Genomic DNA, 21,631 nt, shown 5'->3' with positions numbered 1-21,631 from the left:
TCTGGCCGCAGCTGCCCACTGATAATAATTCATGATGCAGACTGGCAGAGCAGACAACTGTGGTGATGTGTCTTTGGTAGAGGAAGTAACTGGGTCATCCAAAGCATGTCAGAACTAGTCCCTAAATGGCAAGGGTGTGACACAGTCTCTCTAACCACCCATATATTAAAACAGCTATCACCAAAACCTGCCGGACAAGTTTCGCATCTTTTGACTACTGATTTCTCTGATGTATGCTCTTCAGTGGAGTCGCCAAGCAGTGTAACGTAACCCATTATGAATTGTGGGAGAGACTTGCTACATAGTGCTCTTACGTGGTGCAGGAACATAGTGTGATGACATGGTAGTGCCTAGTCAGTATCAGTCTGAATGGGTTAGGTGTTAATCCTATTAATTATATGTGATACAAAGTAACTCTGCCAATCCCTCTGGATCATGTAAATAGCCTTTTGATTGTCTGATAGCAAATGGGACTGTATATTGTGTAGGTGGTGGTGTAGTGTGGGATGGCCGGTAGGGTGGTAGCCTTTGACTCGGAAATACTCAGTTAGGACGAAAAAGATAAATGCATAGTTTCTTGAGGCTAATGGTAATCTGTTGGAACTTCTTAATTCACTTAGAACTGGATGTAAAATTGGCTGTTGGTACTCAGCACCTCGTTAATGAATAAAACAGTGTAACGGGAAATGTCTTTCAACTTGGCTGAGGAGAGGCACATACCAACATAATAAAGAAGTTCACTCACATATGGACTGGTTTAAATACTTATGCTGGCTAAGTGTGGTACTAAGTTATGTGAGCCTGCATCAGGAATATGGTGGCACAGCAGCAGGAAATTCCCACTACAGGGAAGTTAAGTGGAGCTGGCATTATCTGGGCATGAAGGCACAGAAATTGCCCGAAGTATGGAGGAGGAAGGGGAAATTAGTGTTTAATATTCCACCAACAATGAGGTCATTAGAGCACAAGCTTGGATTGGGGAAGGACAGCAAAGGAAATCAGCTGTGCCATTTCACAGGAACCATCCTGACATTTACCTTAAACAATTTAGGGAAATCACAGAAAACTAAATCTGGATGGCCAGACAGGGGTTTGAACCTTCATCCTCACAAATGAGAGTCCAGTGTGCTACTCACTGTGCCACCTCACTTGGTCCATAGTAAGGAAACACCTAAAGTCTTCATTAGGGAGGGGGGAGGTGACTACATGGCAGTACATCAAAATCACAAGAAATAGTTATTCAGTTCATACAAAATAATAACATAGCAAATATCACATGTCCTGAAATAATTTAATTGAATAGATAAAAAAATCTACCCACCAAGCAATGACATGAAGACACACATATAAAAAAAAAGGTATTTAAATTTGCAAGCTTTTGGAATCAGTGGCTCCTCCTTCTTGCTGAAGGGTTGAGAGGAAAGGTCGAAGGGTGAAGGAAAAAGACTGGTGAGATTTAGGAAATGGGTATAGTTTGGGAAAGCTGGCAAGAACTGCAGGCCAGGGGAGACTTACCTGATGGGATGAGAATGAGAGACTGTTTACCAGATGGAATTTGAAAAGCTGAGAGCTTAAAGGTGGAAGTTGAGGTATTATGCAAGACAGATATTACTGTCAAAACATTGTGCAGGAGTTAATAAGAGTGGAAAACTGAGTGCATTGTATGTGATGGAGGGCAGAGGGGGAGGGGGGGGATAGAGAGGTCAGAAAACGAAAGATACAGAAAACTAAATGGGAGTGAAGAAAGGAATAGTTACTATGAAGAAATTCTGAGACCAAAGAAATTACTGTAAATTGAGGCAAGGTGAGGGGCACAAACCAAGGACATGCTGCAATGCCAGTTCCCACTAGCAAAGTTCTGAAGAACTGGTGTCTGGAAGAAGAATCCACATGGTGTGTGTGGTGTCATGCTGTACTGCACACTCTGCAACAGGCTGTCATGTTTTGCCAGCATACATTCTCTGCCTATGCCAATTCATCATAAGGGATAACTTTGTGGTAGTCATGCTGATGTAAAAGGCTGAACAGTGTTTGCATAACAGCTGGTATATGACGTGTCATGATGGTTGCCCCTTTGGTATTACTTGTTTACCAGTTATACCTGTTACAGTTGTTACCTTTAAATGTTGTGAATATTTATTTGCTGCCCATCTTTCATTGCACTGAATGTAACAGTTATTCCTACATTATTATTATTATTATCATTATTATTATTGTTATTATTATTAAGAGTAGTTTTACAGTCATGATGATGTAAGAATAACTGTTACATTCAGTGGAATGATAGCTGGATAGGGACTGCATATTTCCAAAGTTATGATAACATTAATTCCTTTGTTATTATTTATTAAATGTTTGTTCTCTTGCAAGTAATAATTAAAGCAATGCACCTACTTCATTATTTTCAGAAGCAGTATCAAACGTTTCGTCTTCATGAACATCGTGTGTATGAATGGCTGCCTCGTTTATCCTCTCAAGAATTTATTCACATTTTATCCAATATATCATCTTTCCAGATCAAGGGAACTAGCAGCACTAAAGGTAAAAACATGATGTACATCTTCTTGTCATTATTAATGTAGGCTTCTTCAACAAGTATCACTTTCTGGAATTATAATGTCAATTATCATTCACAGGTTGTCCAGTAACCAAGACTGTATATCTGTAACCTTCTACAGACATACACAGCCTGATAACCCCTTGCTGCTTAGATTGTGCTGTAATGCAACATTAACTAGTGTACCTTCTCTGTAGATGCCCATCCATATGGTAGTGTTTTGCAGATTTTACACAGTTAGAGAGGGTGCGGTCCAACTCCCGTTAGAAAGCAGGTTTCTACTTGGTTTCATATCTGAAGTGTCTTAATTTGTTAAACATCTCAGAACACGATGGTCTGTGTTCTTGTCCCATCCTAGTTCTCTAGGACCTTAGTCTCAGCACTCACTTTCTGCAGCCAATAGCACACAGTTCCAAACCAACTGATCTTAATCTGTGTTGTTGCAATGAGCTTTGTCTCTACTGGACAACAGTTGATTTCTATTTACATAAATTACATGAAGTTGTCTGTCCACCGATCCCACTGGCTTCCCCCTACCCTTTTCCTAAATATGTACAAGCAGTTTAGTGACCGAATCTGAGTGAACCTGAGGATGGCAATTTGTGTGCGAAATCATGGCTCAAACACAACTACCATGAATAGCAGCACTGAAACTGAGCTTCAGATATGCACAGCTTGGTGAACGTTTTAATAAATTATAAAGATGGGCCTTTATACAATTTTAACAACATGAACTTTTTTATTGAGTGACTGAGCTAAGGTCAAATTAATTACTTCTTGAATACATTACTAAAGTGATGTCAAGGGGGGTACATTTGTATTTTAATATGTTTGTAACGATTAAAGATGTCAGGCCTGGTAATCTAGAGATTAATCATGTGCCAGGAAACTGAAAGGCCATGGGATCAAACCCCAATTGAACTGCAGGATATTTCAGTCTGATTTTAACATCTCATGATGTGAAGATATGCCAGAAATGACATGAGGTCCAGATTCCATGTTAAACTATAGGTTCCCTTTCCCTAGCAGGATTATTGGAGCAAGTCAGGGACATCCAAGTTGCAAAAACAGCATCCATTTGAAAGGCTTTCATCAAGCTGTTGAACCACACAAGACTATTATTATAGCTCTATAGATGACAAATGAGTCTGAGATGCTGACTGAATATTAAACTTGTGGTAAGGCATCTTCAATGATGGTGGGTGAAGACCAGATCACTCCAGATGGGATCAGTTAATAAGAAAAGGACTGACAGAAAGATCCATGGAGCTCATGAGCTAGAAATGCCATCCAACTCTTTCAATACCTTGAGCAATCTGTTTTTATAATTGTAGTTCAGTATCAGTTGTACGTCTGAACATCTGGTGCTTGTTGACAATTTTCCAGCTGCTCATTGACAACAAAGTGTGTTTATATCCCAAAAAGAAAGTCAAGGGTGTACAATGTGGACCAACAATAATTAGAAGAAATTCATCATGTCCAATGACTCTTAGCTGGCTTACTGCCAATAGCACATTTGATATTAGTGTGTCTTGCACTTTCTTGGTGTCCCATTTGTGTTGCTCTCTAAGGATAACTTATGGCCAAGAATTAAGTGGATCTTGAAGAGAAATAGCTGAATTTTATGGTGCAAATTTTATTCACTAACAAAGAACTTTACATTCCATTATTGGAATGCTCTAATACAACCCAGATCTGACATTTGTTTATGCACAGCCAGCACACAGAATGCCCAATCATAATGAATGTTGCAAATTTTCTCATATTTTTGCACATACTTCTTGTCACACAAGTGAAAATGTGACATTCTGCAGTGTGTTTTTGGAAATATCTGGTTTGATTTGAAGTTTCATTATGTACAACTTACTCTAAGCATTTTGTTTGCATACATTTGGCCGACATTAGTGAACTTGCATTAATACAGGGTTTATCAGATTCTCATCATTTTACATATTCTTGTCATCACTTGACATATTCTTATAGTTGAACAAATATAGCACATCACAGAATACTCACCTATTTTTAACACACTCAGAACTTTTTTTTTAATGTATGGTAGTTAATTCTTTCGATCACAAGTGAAAACTGTGAGAGAAGGCATAAGTGAGTGGTGCGTTTCATTGTGAGGATTTAGTAAATGGTTTCACTGACATGAATGCAGTGGCAGGGACACTGTAGAACTCACAGAGGACCTCTGTTGGAGCTACAAGATTTGCACGAGAAGCAGTTTGACAGAGAAGCAGAAAAGTAAGATCTATACCTTTAAGAAGAAAGACGCTAGTGAGGAAGAATGCAGGCTGTCAGGTGGCTGGTGGTTGGGAACTAGCAGTTAGTAGCAGTTGGAGGGGAGGACCTCATAGTCTCACAGTTTTATAGGTTCCAGCTACCATATTCCTTGTTGTTGTTGTTGTCGCAGTCTTCAGTCCAGAGACTGGTTTGATGCAGCTCTCCATGCTACTCTATCCTGTGCAAGCTTCTTCATCTCCCAGTACCTACTGCAACCTACATCCTTCTGAATCTGTTTAGTGTATTCATCTCTTGGTCTCCCTGTATGATTTTTACCCTCCACGTTGCCCTCCAATTCTAAATTGGTGATCCCTTGATGCCTCAGAATACGTCCTACCAACCGATCTCTTCTTCTGGCCAAGTTGTTCCACAAATTTCTCTTCTCCCCAATTCTATTCAATACCTCCTCATTAGTTATGTGATCTGCCCATCTAATCTTCAGCATTCTTCTGTAACACCATATTCCTTAAAGGAAGTCATTTTTGTACATATACTGTGCCTTTATTTTGAAATCATCTTATTTCAGTATTTAGTGGTTAGTTAAGTTCCCTACTTGGGCATTATCAAGCTAAATCACCATAAAAATTCTTATGATGCTTACAGAATATTATGATTCACACAGTATTGTGGAGAAAAATCAACACATGGTGGGGTCCCTGATAAGAGTTTTGCGCAATCATAGCAGGAATGAGCACGGCTCTCTCAGGTGTGAAGTCTCTGTGTAAAATTAAAAAAGTATAGCCCTTTTTGTTTTGTCACTGTACCAGCATACATACCTTATTAAGAGATGTTAGCACAGCTGTTGAAGTTGAGTTACACATGACATGTAAATATCTTAAAACAAAATAGGATACTTGTCAATGAATGCATGAACAGCCTATACAAGGAAATGGCTTATTGTCCATGAACAGAAATATATGTTCTAATTCTGAACACAATAAAAGACATGGCTGTGATAAACCAACAGCTATTTATTAGGTCATGATGTGACAGCATATACAGTTAGTGATATGTACAAGACCACTGGCTGGAGCTGCTGCACAGCTATATGAAGAGCATTTGCCCACAAGGGGCTGCTGGCTTTCATCTGTAGGTGATTATGGCACCATCCATAGTCAGTGGCCTCTGGTGGAGGCCTGGAGCAGCTCTGTGACACTCTGATGGTTGACACATCTGTAGTACCTGAAACAGACGTCCTGGGCATGAACAGTTCCTGGTCCACATGAACCAGCAAGTAGGGGCGGAAGTGCCGCAAGTGTGGACATGTTTGTCTTCCTATCCCTTCCAGAGAGCATGTAGATGACTGCAGCACCCTATAAGTAGGAGTCATGTCAACACTGGACTGGCACTGGATGCTGTGAGCTGGGGATCCACAGGGTCTAGAATTAATGTAGGCAGTGCCGGCAGGTGGGTGATAGGTGCTGGCATCAGTGTAAGTGGCACTGGTGCCAGTGTAGGCAGTGGATGTATCTGTGTAGGAGGCACCTGCGTCAGTGTGGAAGGTGCCTGTGGGTGTGCTGATGAAGCCCTGACTGACCACCCTCTCCGCCCCAGAAGCCCCCTCCCTACAAGAAATGGCACAGCAAGGGCATTGAGAGGTCAAGCCACATAAACCCTTGTGTGGCTGGGCCACCAGTGGAGCAGCCTGAGACCATTTCAGAAGGGGTGGTGTGCACAGGCTGGGTGGCATGCTGCCCACAGCAAATGATGATTGGTGGTGGAAGAGGAATCAGTGTGGCAATCTGCAAGGAGGCATTAGTGCCCTCCTGAGTGCACAGCTGATTGTAGTGGCGTGCCACAAGGTCCTAGTCAGTGTACACAATGAACACATGATGCATTTGCTGGCTGTGGGTGATGCCTGGAATCCACCAAGTGTGTCGTTCAAAACCTTTGGCCCAGACTGGAGTTCCAGGCACAAACCATGATGTTGCTGATGCTGCTGCAGTACACCTGTCTGGCAGCAGGGGATGGAGCAGTGTCTGTGGCTGTCAACTGTGCAAGAGTTTGGCTAGACTTTTGTCTCTGATTTACGTCTTTCTTTAAGAACTGAGAAAGAATGTAAGGGCCTTGCTACCAGAAATTCTGTGACATATTAGGGCATTTGCATTTAGAAAATCTGCACAAGGCATTCTGCTTTTCCATTGGGTTGTGGATGACAGGGAGGCACTGTGATGAGGTGGATACCATTGTGGAGCAAATATCATTGAAGGATTGAGCCAAAAATTGAGGACCATTGTTCAAAATCACCATACAAGATAGGCCTTTGATGGATAAAATAACTAACAGCGGCTTGACCATCACATCTGCTGTGTAGATGGACAACAATCAGCATAGGGGAAGTTGGAAAAGGCATCAACAACCAATAACCAAAAAATGTCCAGTGAAGTAAGTATGGATTCTTTCCCAAGAAAGAATGGGTGCTGGTCCAATGGTAGAAACAGTGCAGATGCCACCAGTTGATTGGAACACTGATGGAAGATGGCAGCCAGCTGCTCCATTTCACAGACAACTACAGGCCAGAACCCACGCTGACATGCCAAGTTTTTGGTGTGAGAGGCTTCCCAATAATCTTGCTGTAACAGGTTGAGACAACCCTTCACACCGTTTCTAGAATCACAGCATGGGAAGTACTCCTTTTTATTGATGATAGAAAACATAGAAATTCCACAACAGGTCAGATGCCTGGCCTGGAAGATGGTCAGGCTGCCTTTGTCATATCGTGCTCACAACTCGTTTAACATTTGGGTCTGCAACTCCTATGGGTGCAGTCCTGGAGCTGATAATGGGGAAACCATCAATAGTCTGTCTTACTTCTGTATCAAGTTGAAAACAGAACAGTTCTTCAAGATCAAACAATGGATCAGGGCACATGGGCAGCCAAGGCAATGCATTCACATTTGCATGCTGTGATGTAGGGCAGAAATGTATATCATAATTGCATCTTGACAAAAATAAGGTGCATTGTTGAAGGCAATGAGCAACTTTGTCAGGTAAACCTGCTAAAGGGTAAAACAATAAAACTAAAGGTTTATGATCTGTTGTGTCTAAGTGGAATTTTGTACTCTATAGAAAACATGACATTTTTTTATGGCATAAACAAGTCAAGGGCTTCTTTTTAAACTTGCAAATAGAGCTGATGAGCTGTGGTGAGCATTCTCGGTGCAAAAGCAATAGGGTGCTCAGAGCTATTTGCATGGTGGTGCCAGAACTGCCCCCACCCCACACTGTGATTTGTCTGTGGCCAAGATTAAATGTTTATGAGGGTGGAAGGCTGCAAGGCACTGCACAGAGTGTAAATTGTTTTCAAGCTGCACAAATGCATTCTCACAGGCTGATGACCACTTGAAAGAAATATTTTTATGAAACAACTGGTGGAGAGTGTGAGAAGAGTGGTTGCACGAAAATAAACTTGTGCTATTATGCTACCTGTAATTCCTACATGTTGTACAGATGAGGTAAAGAAACAACAGCAGCAACATGCCATTTCAGGGGTCAAACACCCTCTTTGCAAAGCTTATGACCAAGATACACAATAGAGGGCTGAACAAATTGTGACTTTATAAGATTACACTTAAAGCCCATGGTTTGAAAAACAGTAAATAGAGAACAAAGGTTACATAAGTGTTGTTCTGTCGTATTGGCTGTTACTACAATATCATCAAGATTGTCGATGCAGCAAGGAACCTCCTCTGTGAGTTGCTCCAAAAAGTGTTGGAAAATAGTCAGAGCACTAGCTGCCCCAAACATTAAACACTGATACTGATACAGACCAAAAGGTGTGTTTATGATAAGCTATTGTTTGAATGTGTCATCTAATGGAATCTGCAGGTAGGCCTCAGCTAAGTTAGTTTTGGAAAATAATTGGCCTTGACCAGTTTGCAAGGAATTCACCAGTTCGAGGCAGAGGATATGCGTAAATAAAAGACTGTGCACTGATGGCAACTTTAAAGCCTACACAAAGCCAAAGCTGACCTAATGCATTTTTGACAATCACCAGTGGCATAACCCACTCACTTGTTGAAATTGGGCAAACAACAATGAGTGATGTTGACCAATCCAATTGAGACATAGTTTGTTCACATAAGGACACAGGTACAAGCCATGCCTGGAAAAAAAATACAGTTAGACCAAAGGTTTAAGCCTGATATGTGATGTGAAGTTGTTCGCAAACCCTAAACCCTCAGAAAACAAATCTGAAAATTCAGAACATGATGCATCTAGGTCTTGATAGAGAGCCTGTCTGTTACAAATGTGCAGTGTCAGTAATGGAAAATTCAGAAGCAATGAAAGCATCTAACCCTTGGCAAGGAGATAGTTAAGAACCAAATATGTGATAGCTGGATTAAAGTTTTGTAAGCTGTGACAGCTGTAAATTAACAAAGAACAGGAATACACTGTTTATTGTAACTTACCAGATGGCATTTGATGGGAGCAAATGCTGGGGAGCCCAACCATATCTACGTTTGAGAGTTCAGGAGGGAAACAGCTGCTCTGGTGTCCACTGGCAGTGATAGCTTTTTGTTCAGCACATACACTTCAATAAAGAGCCTATTCTGACCTGCACACATCGACGAAATAGAATGACTATCCACATACATTTGTTCTGGGGAAGGCTGAACAACAGCCCATGCAATGTGGACTGCATTGTGACACTTGTCACAAGGTAGGCCTGGCGCATACAGCTCTCTCATGTTGCACAAAGCAAGAAGGTCATGATGGAAGTGCTGCATAGTGTCGTTGTTGTTGCCGACAGGGTTGTCTGTTGCAATATAGTTTCCTTGTTTGCACACAATCAACTTCCTCTTTGCTCAACAGGCCTGTTGCTATGCACCAATGTAGTTCACTATCAATGATGGCAATCTCCCCCCAGGCTTCAGTTTGCTGGCCTGCAGTGTGGGAGACCTCAAAAGACTGACCAGTATTTAAAACTTCATCCAAGGATGGATCCTCACACTGAAAGGCTCTCTGCCATGCTTCTTTGTTCAGTTATAGACAGATTATTGCATCTCTAACCACGGAGAAGGCATAGGATTCCTTGGAGGTGTTAGTAATAAAGTGACACTTGTGGCTCAAACCCTGCAGCTCCACCACCCAATCCCTATAAGACTGGTGTGGCTAATGCTGCAGTGACAAAGTTCTGTGCAAGTTACAAGAACATAGTGTGCTTGCAGTGATAAGAAGACAACAAACTATACACTTCCTCAAAAGAGAGGAAGGCCAGTTCCTGTAAAGTGGCAAATCGACACAACTGATACATGCAAGGAGGAATCCATAATAAAAACAGAGCTTTACATGTTTTCTGACTCATCACTATAAACGCAACAAAGTGCTAGCAGAGCTGTTTTTCATAAGCATCCCAATCTTCAGCGGAGTTGGCATACGGTAGAAATGACAGCATATTTACCAGAGCAGGTGGGACTGGAACAATCAATGTAGCCACAGATTTTTCCAAGGCAGCCTTAGTAAGTTGCTGCTCGTGGAAAAGTGATTGAAGTACCATCTCCATGGAGAGGTCATATGAAAAATGAGGCACTGAAGTTCTACTCGTCACCAATTGTGTTCTAACTCTGAACACAATAAAGGACACAGATGTGAGAAATTAGCAACTATTTATCAGGCCACAGCATGACAACATAAACATAAGTAGTACAATACAGTTTAGTGACATGTACAACACAGACAGACAGAGACAGTGACTGGCAGTATACAGAGGATTTGCCTACCAGGGGCTGTTAGCTTTTGGCTGCAGGCAATTGAGGCCCCGACCATGGTCAATAGAGTGACCTCTGGTCGGGGCCTGGAGCAGTCGAACAACGCACTGCTCAGATGTGTGACACACACTGCGGTAGTAGTGGCAGAGGTGTAGTAATGTGTGGATTATCACAAGAAGATCATTGCTAATGTAAGGAAGAAGAAAATATTGCTGCTAGGTAGTAGTCATACCAAAGGTGTAGGCCCTCAGTTACAAGAGAATTTTGGATCAGCGTATCAGGATACCAGCTTTTTAAAGGCAAATTCAGGAGTTAATCAGATGGTGGAGGAATTAGGACATTTATGTGAGAGTTAAAAGATGATAAGGAAGTAGTAATGGGTGGAGCAGTGATCAGCTTGGATGGGGACAGTAACAAGGGCAGGGCATTCAATATGAACAAGATAATGTTCTTAACTATCAGCATAACTGTACACATTGTCAAGCTGTTACAGCACCCTAATTGGTCTTGTCTTGGCAGTGCTCTCATGGTAAGTGAATGTGGAACTGGAAATGAGACTGATGACTGCTGATCAAGAGCACATTGCATTGGTGTCCACTGGAACTTTTGGGAGAAATGATTTCACTAGGCATGGTCTGCAGCTCAGGAGGTTTGGGATGGTAAGGTTGGAGCTAAGTACTATGAGTATATACACTGATCAGCCAGAATGATATGATCACCTACCTAATAGCTGGTATGTCCACCTCTGGCCTGGATAACAGCGGTAACACATCGTGGCATGGAAGCAATGAGGCCTTGGTAGGTCACTGGAGGGAGTTGGCACCACGTCTGCACACACAAGTCACATTATTTCCTTAAATTCTAGGGAGGGTGTTGATGAGCTCTGATGCCATGTTCAATCGCATCCCAAGTGTGTCTGAATGGGTTCAGATCTGGCGAGTTTGGGAGCCAGCACATCAATTGGAACTTGCCACTGTGTTCCTCAAACCATTCAATCACACTCCAGGGCTTGTGGCATGACACATTATTTTGTTGAAAAATGCCACTGCCATTGGAAAACATGATAGTCATGAAGGGGTGTATGTGGTCTGCACGTACAATACTCCTTGGCCATCATGGTGCCTTGCATGAACTCCACTGGACCCATGGATGCCCATGTGATTGTTCCTCAGAGCATAATGAAGCCACCACCAGCTTTTCTTTCTCTTGCGGTGCAGGTGTCAAGGACTAGTCCCCTGGAAGACAATGGATTTGCATCCTCCCATCAGCATGTGAAGAAGGCATCAGGATTCATCAGACAGTACAATGCTCTGCCACTGTGCCAATGTCCATTGCTGAACGTCATGTGCCCATTTCAGTCATAGATGCCGATGTTGTGGTGTTAACATTGGCACATGCATTGCTCGTCGGCTGTGGAGGCTCATTGTTAGGGGTGTTCGGTGCACTGTGCTTTTGGATACACTTGTTGTGTGTTCAGCATTAAAGTCTGATGTTAGTTCCACCACAGTTTGCTGCCTGTCCTGTTTCACCAGTCTGCCCAGCCTATGACATACGACACCTGTTATTAACGGGATGACTGACCAACCCCACAATATCAGGATGTGATTTCACATTGGTTTTGCCATGTGGTGAAAACACTCACCACAGCAGTCCTCGAATACTTGAAAAGTCATCAGTTTCCAAAATGCTTGTGCCAAATCTCTTGGACATCACAGTCTGCTTTTGGTCAAACTTGGATAGATTGCACACCTTCCCCATTCTGCACATGGGCAGCATGCTCACTGATACTACATGCACCATGCACATGTGCGAGTGACTAGCAGTTATTCCTTGTCAGGTGGCAATGCTATGACCTGTAGGGGTTTGTAGGTTAGTGGTGGTCATGTTCTGGCTGATCAGTGTAAAATTGGGATGGTATTGTGCGTGGTCAAATTTCTGTTACCATTGGAAGGAGAACTATAGTGGCAGGCACGAAAATAAGGCTTCAAGGTCATCTCGCCATCTTACAGCATTGCCAGTCTTTTTTCTTTTCTTTTTTTTTTTCTTATAGCGATAATTTCAGATGTTCATAAAAATTTTAAAAAATATTGGGCAACTCTAGTTTTAGTCTAGATTATGATGGAGAACTTTCCAAAACAAAATTCTCACTAGCTGCTAGGAAAAAATGAAAACTAATGTTACTAGAAATTTTAGAGGAAAATAATTTTTTACTTCAACCTGTGGTAGTAACAGAATCACTAACATAATTGGACTGAAAAAAAAATTATGAACATTCTTAAAGTTTGCAGATGCATATGCTCCATCCTGGAAACATAAAATTATTCTGAGATAAAAAATAAAATATTATAAGAGGTGTTAAACTGTGCCGACTGCATAGCAAAAAATGTAGTCACTGATGAATTTTTGTTCTGTAGGACTGTGAAGAAACTTCTCGTGAGAAAGTTACTAAAAAATTACTTTTGGTAACATTTCAAACATCATTATTGTATCATATCACATACAGAGGCAAATTACTTCTGTGTCGTCATAGGTCATCGCCAAGAGTTTTGTTCAGACAGATTGCTTTGATATGACTGAGAATTTTCCCTACTTCCTGAAAATATTTTACTGGCTACTAATACATATCCTTTGTCATTGCATCCATCACTCAAAACGCCAATATACGCTACGCAAAAGTAATTGTAGTTATTTTGAAGCCAATATTTTCACTAAAGTCGATCAAAATATTAGTTTGAAAGGTTTTGTGAAACCCAAGTTTTATCTAAATTTACTGTAAGCCTATTATTCTCAGGATGCAATACATGCTTGGTACACAGAAACCTCATTCTTACTACTGCAATGCCCCTGTCTTGTGTTACAAATTTCGTCCATCATAACAGTTCAATTTTATCACAGACATTACCCTGTATTTCTCTAGCCATCAGATACTATCCTCTGTCATACTACAGTAATGCAGTTCTACATTCTACCTTTTTGTAAAAGTCGTCAAATATCATAGATTTCTATGCTCTTCTTGGAGAATCAGAATAGGTGCTGGGACTGTTCTGATGTTACTGCACTGTTTATATATACAATCAGGACAGGAGAACCACAACAATTAGTCACCTTATGAACTGCATTACCCTTACTATGAAACAGCCAGTAAATCCTTCTATGAAAAGAAAGGAGTTAAATTTTGAATGTACAAGTAAACTGAATGCAGTAAGACTATATCCAAATGTAAAGACATTTGATACAGGTTTTTAGGAAAAACTGTTATTAATAATGCAGAATTGACAATCTTATTTTAATTGACAATTACTGTCGAGTAAACTAAGATAAATTTATCAGATGTCTACTGTAAGGGAAAAACATTCACAGTATGTCCTTTGTAAGTGAAATGAATAGACAAACATTTAAATCAAGTTAGCTTTTTACATTAACGGCACTTACCTAACTGAAGGATCTTCTGGCTCTGTGTCTTCAGATTCACTGTCGCTAGTTTCAGCCAAGTGTATCATCACAGATTCCACTATGGTCTCTTAAACCCTGGTTCAAGAAATCAGTTTCTTGAAATACTTCTGCAAGTTTTATGCAGCTCTCCCTGTCCTGCTGAGTAACTTTGCCAAGAGCTTCATGTGTTAGCTTCTAGACATCAGCAAGTTTGAAAGTAGTATTTCTTTTTGCTAGATTACTGGAGCAGATAGACAGCAGATGGAATGTACCACACCGGAGGGCACATTCACCGATAACTGAAGACAAAAAGAAATCACACTTTAAAGAGTTAATTTATTCTGAGACCAAAGTTTTCCCACTCTCCACACCCCATACACACACACACACACACACACACACACACACACACACACACACACACACACACACACAGAGAGAGAGAGAGAGAGAGAGAGAGAGAGAGAGAGAGGGGGGGGGGGGGAAGATCAAAACAAAATTCGTATTGATTACTCTTTTATACTCTTTTTAAGTCATGAACATACTACTCCACTGTATTTTAAAACACCTTACTGTTGGCATATAGTGCAGCCAGAAAAAATGGGATTGGGAATTAATTATCATTGGCACAGCTTTGGGAGCTGGCATGAGAAGGAAGAAATTTGAATGTTTAATGTCCTATTGATGTCATTGTCATTAAAGACAGAGTTGTACCAAAGATTGAAGTGAATATCTGCAGAGGCAGTGTTCAAGTATCATCCCTGCATTCACCTGAAATGACTTATGGAAACAATAGAAAAATCAAATCAGCAAAATTGAAATTGGGTTGTGAACCTCACTCCTCCTGAGGTCAAGTGTTAACCACTGCACCATGTCACTCAGAAATATGTATGTTTCATTTTCCATATTAATCTAGATGGTACACAACACTGATATTACTAACAATTTATTTCTCAGAGTGCTTTAACTAATTCAAAGTGTTCTCAAAACAGAACCAGTTTTATATGGTGATATTTTGTTTATATTAGAGTACTCTTAGCGGCATTATTAATGGTCTGTTTACTATGTGAAAAAGAAAATGTTTCATCATTACAGTAATGTTGGAGTGTGAGGCATGTTCAGAAAGTAAGTGTACTGTGACCATCACGGGCTGTGGTTTTTTGTTTTATGAGGGTTGGTAACAGTGAATGGTAGATGATAATCCCCTGGCTAGAGTGAGCATCACAGGATCACAGTAGCTTGTAAACTCACATTGTGGCGTCCACTTTCATGAAAAATGTTGTTAAGAAGCCCCACTACGCAAGCCACATGCTGTGACATGCGTCTTACTAATGGAAGGAATAACACCTGTCAAAATCTTTTTGTGAATCAAAATGCTATACAGCAAGGGTTTTATGAATAGAATGAGTGTGTTTAAGTGATGTAGAGAGTTTGGTTGAGACAGAACAAATGCTCATGACGAACAGAGGAGTGGACGATCTCCCATTTTGACTGAGAAGGTGGTACAAAAATTCAAGAAAAGTGTTCATGAATACAGCCAATTGACAGTGGATGATATTTTTATGATTTATCCACAACTCTCTTATACGAAACATTCACAAAAATACTGAGATACCGGAAACTGTGTGCTATATGGCTCTCTAAACAGCTGACAGAGCAGCACAAAAAGAATCAAGCAAGTAGCACCTGTGAGTTTCTTGAGCAACTTGAATTGGAAGGGGAGGATTTTCTGATCCCTATTGTGACTGGAGATGAAACATGAGTAGTTCATTACACACCTGAGACAAAAAGACACTTGTCACAGTGGCATCACACCAATTCCCCATCTGCCAAAAGATTCAAAACCACAATATCAAGCAAAAACATCATGGACTGAGTGTTTTGGGATCAAATGGCATCAGTTTGGTCAAATTTCTGTCTGAGGGTAGACCATCAATGCACAACAATATTGCAAGACCCTAAAAGAAATCTCAACAAAAGGAGGGGAATGCTGCAGAGAGGAGTGCATGAAAATGCCAGTCCTCACACAGCCTTAGCCACCAAGGTGCTCTTGAACTCATTTGGTCTGGATGTTTAGAACTACCCTCCATATTCCCCTTACTTGGCATCTTCAAATTATTGTCTTTTCACCACCCTGGAGGCACACATGAGCGGAATTAAATTTTCAATTGACAAACAGTTGTAGAAGGAGGTGCTAAAGTGGGGGAAGGAGTTGGTGGGAGATTTCTTTGAGGAGGGCATAAAGAAGCTTGTGCCACAGCTCACCACATGCATTGAATGGGATGGTAATTATGTGGAAAAATAGTCATTAAGTGTTATCAACAGTACCCAGTTATTTTTTTTAACCACACTTTTTCTAAAAAAATATAAAAATATGCTTTCTTACCATGACTTGTACATGAGTAAGGGAGACATCTTCAATGGTAGAGGCCTACTTAGGAGAAGTGAAAAAATTATGGTCATTTTGTGAAGATGGAAATAAATCATCTCGTTAATGAGAAATATCCTAGGAATTTCAACAAATGAACATTAACAGTAACAACAGGCACAAACTTACCTTAGGAGAACCAATATTACATATAACATAGCATCTGTAGGATAAAATTGTTCATTATATTGAAAGACAGAACCATTTTCACTCAGGCTGTCCACCCCTTGAGCTGAGTGATCAGTGCATATGATTGCCATGCAGCAGGCCTGGGTACTATTTCCCGGACAGGTTGGAGATTTTCGCCACTCAGGGATTGGGTGTGGTGTTGTCCTCATTATCATTTCATCCTAATCGTCATGCAAGTTGCCCTATGTGGTGTTGAATGAAAAGACTTGCACTCAGTGGCCCAACTTCTCCAGAAGGGTCTCCTGGCCATCAATGCCATATCATTGTTTCATTTCATTTTTTTCACTTAGGCTGTTCAGGTGGAATAAATATTTTATTCCACACTAATGCACTAACAGGTAGTGGATAATGAAGCATTTATTCTAGCTGAACAACCCAAATGGAGGAGTTTCTGTCTTTCATTGGAAATTATAAATGCTGTGTTGCTAGACAAGAAGGAATTAGCCAAGACAACATTACTGAGCAGTAAGAGAGAGTAGCTGTTATGTTAAAGTGAACGAATCCTGAAAATGTAAATGACTTGTTGTTTGTGAGATTAAAAGTATCACCCTTGCACAGAAAAACAATTGAAAAAGTTCAACACAGAGAATTCGCCAGGTCTGGATGGAATCTCAGTTCTGTTTTACAAAACATTGTCTATATCATTGGCCCCTTACTTAGTTTGCAATTATCATGAATCTCTTGACCATTGCAAAGTGTCAAGAATGTATATAAGAAGGGTAAAAGAATGAACCCACAAAAATTACAGACCAATATCCTTAACATCAGTTTGCTGCAGAATTCTAAAGCATACTTTGAGTTCAAATACAAATACAGTTTGTATAATAAATTACCTAGAGACCAAAAAGCTCATGTCCATGAATCAACATGGCTTTAGAAAGCATTGCTTGTGTCAAACCCAGCTTGTTCTTGTCTCACATGAGACTGTGGTCATGTATGTATGTGTTGCATTTGTGTGTGTGTGTGTGTGTGTGTGTGTGTGTGTGTGTGTGTGTTTTGTCTATATACATTTCATGTAGGGATCATGAAGATAAGATACAAGAAATTAGGGCTCATACTGTGGAATGTAGATAGTCATTTTTCTCTTGCACTTTTTTTGAGTGGAACAGGAAAGGAAATGACTAGTTATGGTACAGGGTACCCTTTGTAAAGTCCCCTACAGTAGCTTGTGGAGTATGTAGATGTAGACATAGATGTAAACGTAGATCATGACTTATGGAAAATTGTTTTGGAAATGGTTACATCTAAAAAATTATAAAAGGAGAAATTAAACTGTTTTTATTGTTACATTAAATTTCAATAGGGCTCTAATTATTCTGCGGCTATGTAAAATGACAAATAGACATGTTTGCTCACTCAGACTAATTTGGCATACAACTTAAAATACTGCTGTGTTCTGGGGCTTAAGAACTTTATTGCCAACATGTACCTCTCCTGGGCTGTCTTCCTTTTGAAGAAGAATCTATCTAATGCCTTATTATAGTGAGACAAATTTGTTTTATGAGCATTGTGTATCTTCATTTTTCCTCCTTTCCCTTAGTCCCAGATCAAGCACTGAAACATAGAAGTATAGTATAGGTCATTATAGTATTTGAAGTACATTTTGAAGTTTTTTTTATTAAAAAATATGTGTAATGACAAATTGAAAATTTGTGCCAAATGAGTTTGTACCCAGATTTTCTGTTTATAACCACCAGTCACTAGCCTGTAACTAGCCTGTAACTTTTTTTTACTAAAATATTTTAATGTACAGAATCTTTATCACAAGTCTCTAAATTTTTGCCTTTTAGGATCAATGTAAGTCAAAGGCCATGGAACTGATTCTGGGGAGACACTCCAGGCCTGTCCTTGATATTTGTGCCTATGATTCCTGAACACTGATACTGAACATATTTTGTTAACAGGCACAATATTTCTGGACGATGTGGAACTTGGAACAGCTGTTCATGGAATGGGAGACATCACAGCCAAATGGGTAGAAAAGTGTGTATGTCCAAATGCTTACACTGGTCAGTTTTGTGAATCATGTGCCCTTGGCTATTACTGGGAAACACATAATGAGCATCTGACTGAGTGTGTGCCTTGCAGCTGCAATGGACATGCTGAAATGTGTGATGAGAATACTGGTAACTTTGTAATTAAGTTTAATTTTCATCTCTGTCTTAAGAAAAGATATATGGCAGTGTTAATAATGAATTGTAAATTGATACTCAAATAGTATAATTATTATGGAGACCCAAATAATGGCAAAGAATATTTTACTGACTTGTTCACTTGATATGCATACTGAGTTTGATGGCCTGTGGGAGAATATTGAAAACTATGCTTTATCCAAATGTACAGGGAAAAGTGAATTAAATAACAAACAATCATATAATTATGTTAAAAAGGTAAATCATGTATTCCCAGTGTAATGCCTTAACATCAAAACGAAGTTTGTACATTGAAAATTAGTATTTGTGAAGGAAAACAAAATGTTAAAAAGTAGAAAAAAGACCACAAAATAAGAAATTTGTATTTTGGAGAATATAGCTGGTAGTGTAATGGGATTTTTCATGGAATTGCATAGATGCAGATGAAACTTCTTTACTACAGTGCTAACAATACCATGTTGGTCCATCCTGGACTTCTCATTTTTACAATGCTAAATAAACTTACTGCCAAAATATCAATTTTTTATCAACAGGCAGTGCTTCAACTGAATCAGTAGTCAGTACAACAGTAGAGCACTATTCACAGCTGTGCGCATTTACACTTTCATGACACAAAAATTGCTCGCCATATAAAGATAGGAAATTTAACAGCCTGTCAGCATTACCTATTTTTTTGCTCCATCCAGCAAATTTCTGTACATAAGGTGGGCCACAACTCTGATAACACTGGAGTGTCACATGTTGACGAAAATGGTAGTTAATATATTGCTTTTCATTATTAACGAATGTATTAGTCTTTCTGTGTGTTTGCCAAAAAGAAATCATGATATGTATGTATGGTATTCTGCCTTACAACAGGTCTTGTCATGGGTTAAGCCTATTCCTTTAGTCTGTCCATAGCCAGTCTTTTCATTTCTTAATATTTGCCTCGTTTGATATTGCACAGCATTTGATATCTTCTTTTTCCTCTTCCCCTTTTTCTCTCCACCATTCCTTCTATTCCTTCCTTCAATAAACAGTCCCTTCTCAAACAATGTCCAATGCAGTTCCGTTTTCTCTTTCTGATGACTTTCAGCATGTTTCTTTGTTCTCCAACCATTCTTAATACTTTTTCATTCCTTACTCGGTCTTACCACTTCACTTTTTTCATTCTTCTCAATATCCACATCTCTAGTGCCTCCAATCTTCTTTCATCTTCCTTCCTCAATGTCCAGTTCTCCGCACCATATGGTGCAATGCTCCAGATGTAGCAATTGGCAAGTCTTTTCCTCAGGTCTTTGTTTAGTGACCCACAAAGTAATTTCTGTTTCATCTTGAATCCTTCTTTTGCCATTGCAATTCTTTTCCTAATTTCTGTTGAACAGTACATATCATCCATTATTACACTTCCCAAGTAATTGAAGTTATTCACTTGCTCTATTTCCTCTCCCCATATTTTCATAGGGCCTTTTTTTCCCTTTCCTCCAATTACCATGCTTTTTGTTTTCTTCTTGTTAATCTTCATTCCATAGTCTTCTAATTTTGTGTTTAGATCATCTAACATTTGTTTCATCTCTCTTGCACTCTCTGCCACCACAACCATGTCACACACCAATCCACTCTCCGACCTGCTATACAAACTCCTCTTCTTCCATCAAAACTTTCACTAATAATATCCTCCAGGTGTATATTGAACAGTGTTGGTGATAAACAACAACCTGTCTTACACCTCTTCCCAGTTCAATTTCTTCACTCATCACACCTCCTGTTCTTATTCTTGCTGTCTGGTTCAAATATAAATTTCTAATTAGCTGTCTATCCCTCCAGTCAACTACATGTTTCCTTAAGATTTCCATCAGTTTGTCCCATATGACACAGTCAAAAGCCTTCTCATGATCAATGAACACAACATACACCTTCCTTTTCTTCTCCATGTACCTCCCCCCAATCACTCTCAGTAGCCCAATGGCATCTCTAGTTCCCACTCCTCGCCTGAAACAAAATTTTTCATCTCCTATTAAGCAATTCAGCTTTCCATATAGCCTTCTGTTGAATGTCCTCAGCAAGACTTTGGCTGCATGCAATATCAGGCTCATTGTTCTATGTTCCTCACGCTTTTTGCTGTTCTTTTTCTTTTTTATAGGTATTAAGGTACTTTCTGTACTGGTACTACTTTTCAAATGATTGATTTACAGTTTTAATATTATTGTTGGATCACTTGATACTTTGAAGGCATTTAGGCATCAAGGAAAATGTGTATTTTGCTGTCAATTTTAGAAAATGTATAACATCAATTGTGTATCAGATGTAAGTGAATTAGCAGATGTAACGGTGTGTGTTTTGAACTGCCTAAGGCAAACAGGTGAAGCAGTTCTCACATGGATTTAAAAGTGTTTTCAGATGGCACTTCTAAGTATACTTTCCAAATTAGCTACATGAACTATTTATATTTCTTTCTTCAAAACCTCAACATATAGTTGAATATTGTTAAATAGAACATGCATTATGATTCATTATTAATGCTGGGTTGCTAAACAACAACTGTTGCACAATATAGTTGTCATTTGGAAGAAAGTCTCACAAACTCTAATTAAAGCTGCTTATATTTTTCTTGTCTTCTGCTATAATAGTTGTAGATAAACACTTGCATCATCATCTTTGTTGGACTGATTTTCATATTTATGATTGGAACAATCCTTCACACAGACCTTGTTATAACGTCAAGTTGAACACACATATTTCAGAACGACTTAACACACATAAGTCACAGAGTAAGTTGACAAGCAAGACATGTGCACACGTTAACATTCGAATGAGCACTGAGTCCCAGTCTAGCAGCCGCTGCTCGGCTGGCCGCTTAGGTGGTGCAGTTGCTGCATGGCTGGCAGACAGCGCC

General features: G+C 39.8%; 1 protein-coding gene across 1 annotated transcript in view; it reads left to right on the top strand.

Moving 5' to 3' along the window:
• The window catches only part of LOC124613585 (laminin subunit gamma-1-like), a 193,811-nt gene that overhangs the window by 32,420 nt on the left and 139,760 nt on the right, over positions 1-21,631 (top strand). The window contains exons 5-6 of the mRNA XM_047142301.1: positions 2,409-2,541; positions 18,508-18,729. Of these exons, the coding sequence (XP_046998257.1) occupies positions 2,409-2,541; positions 18,508-18,729 (355 nt within the window). The remainder of the gene's footprint in view (positions 1-2,408; positions 2,542-18,507; positions 18,730-21,631) is intronic.

Source organism: Schistocerca americana, chromosome 4 (genome assembly GCF_021461395.2).
Source record: "Schistocerca americana isolate TAMUIC-IGC-003095 chromosome 4, iqSchAmer2.1, whole genome shotgun sequence".
Lineage (NCBI taxonomy): Eukaryota > Metazoa > Arthropoda > Insecta > Orthoptera > Acrididae > Schistocerca > Schistocerca americana.
The sequence above is the reverse complement of the archived record's forward strand: the minus strand, read 5'-3'. Positions and strand labels throughout refer to the sequence as shown.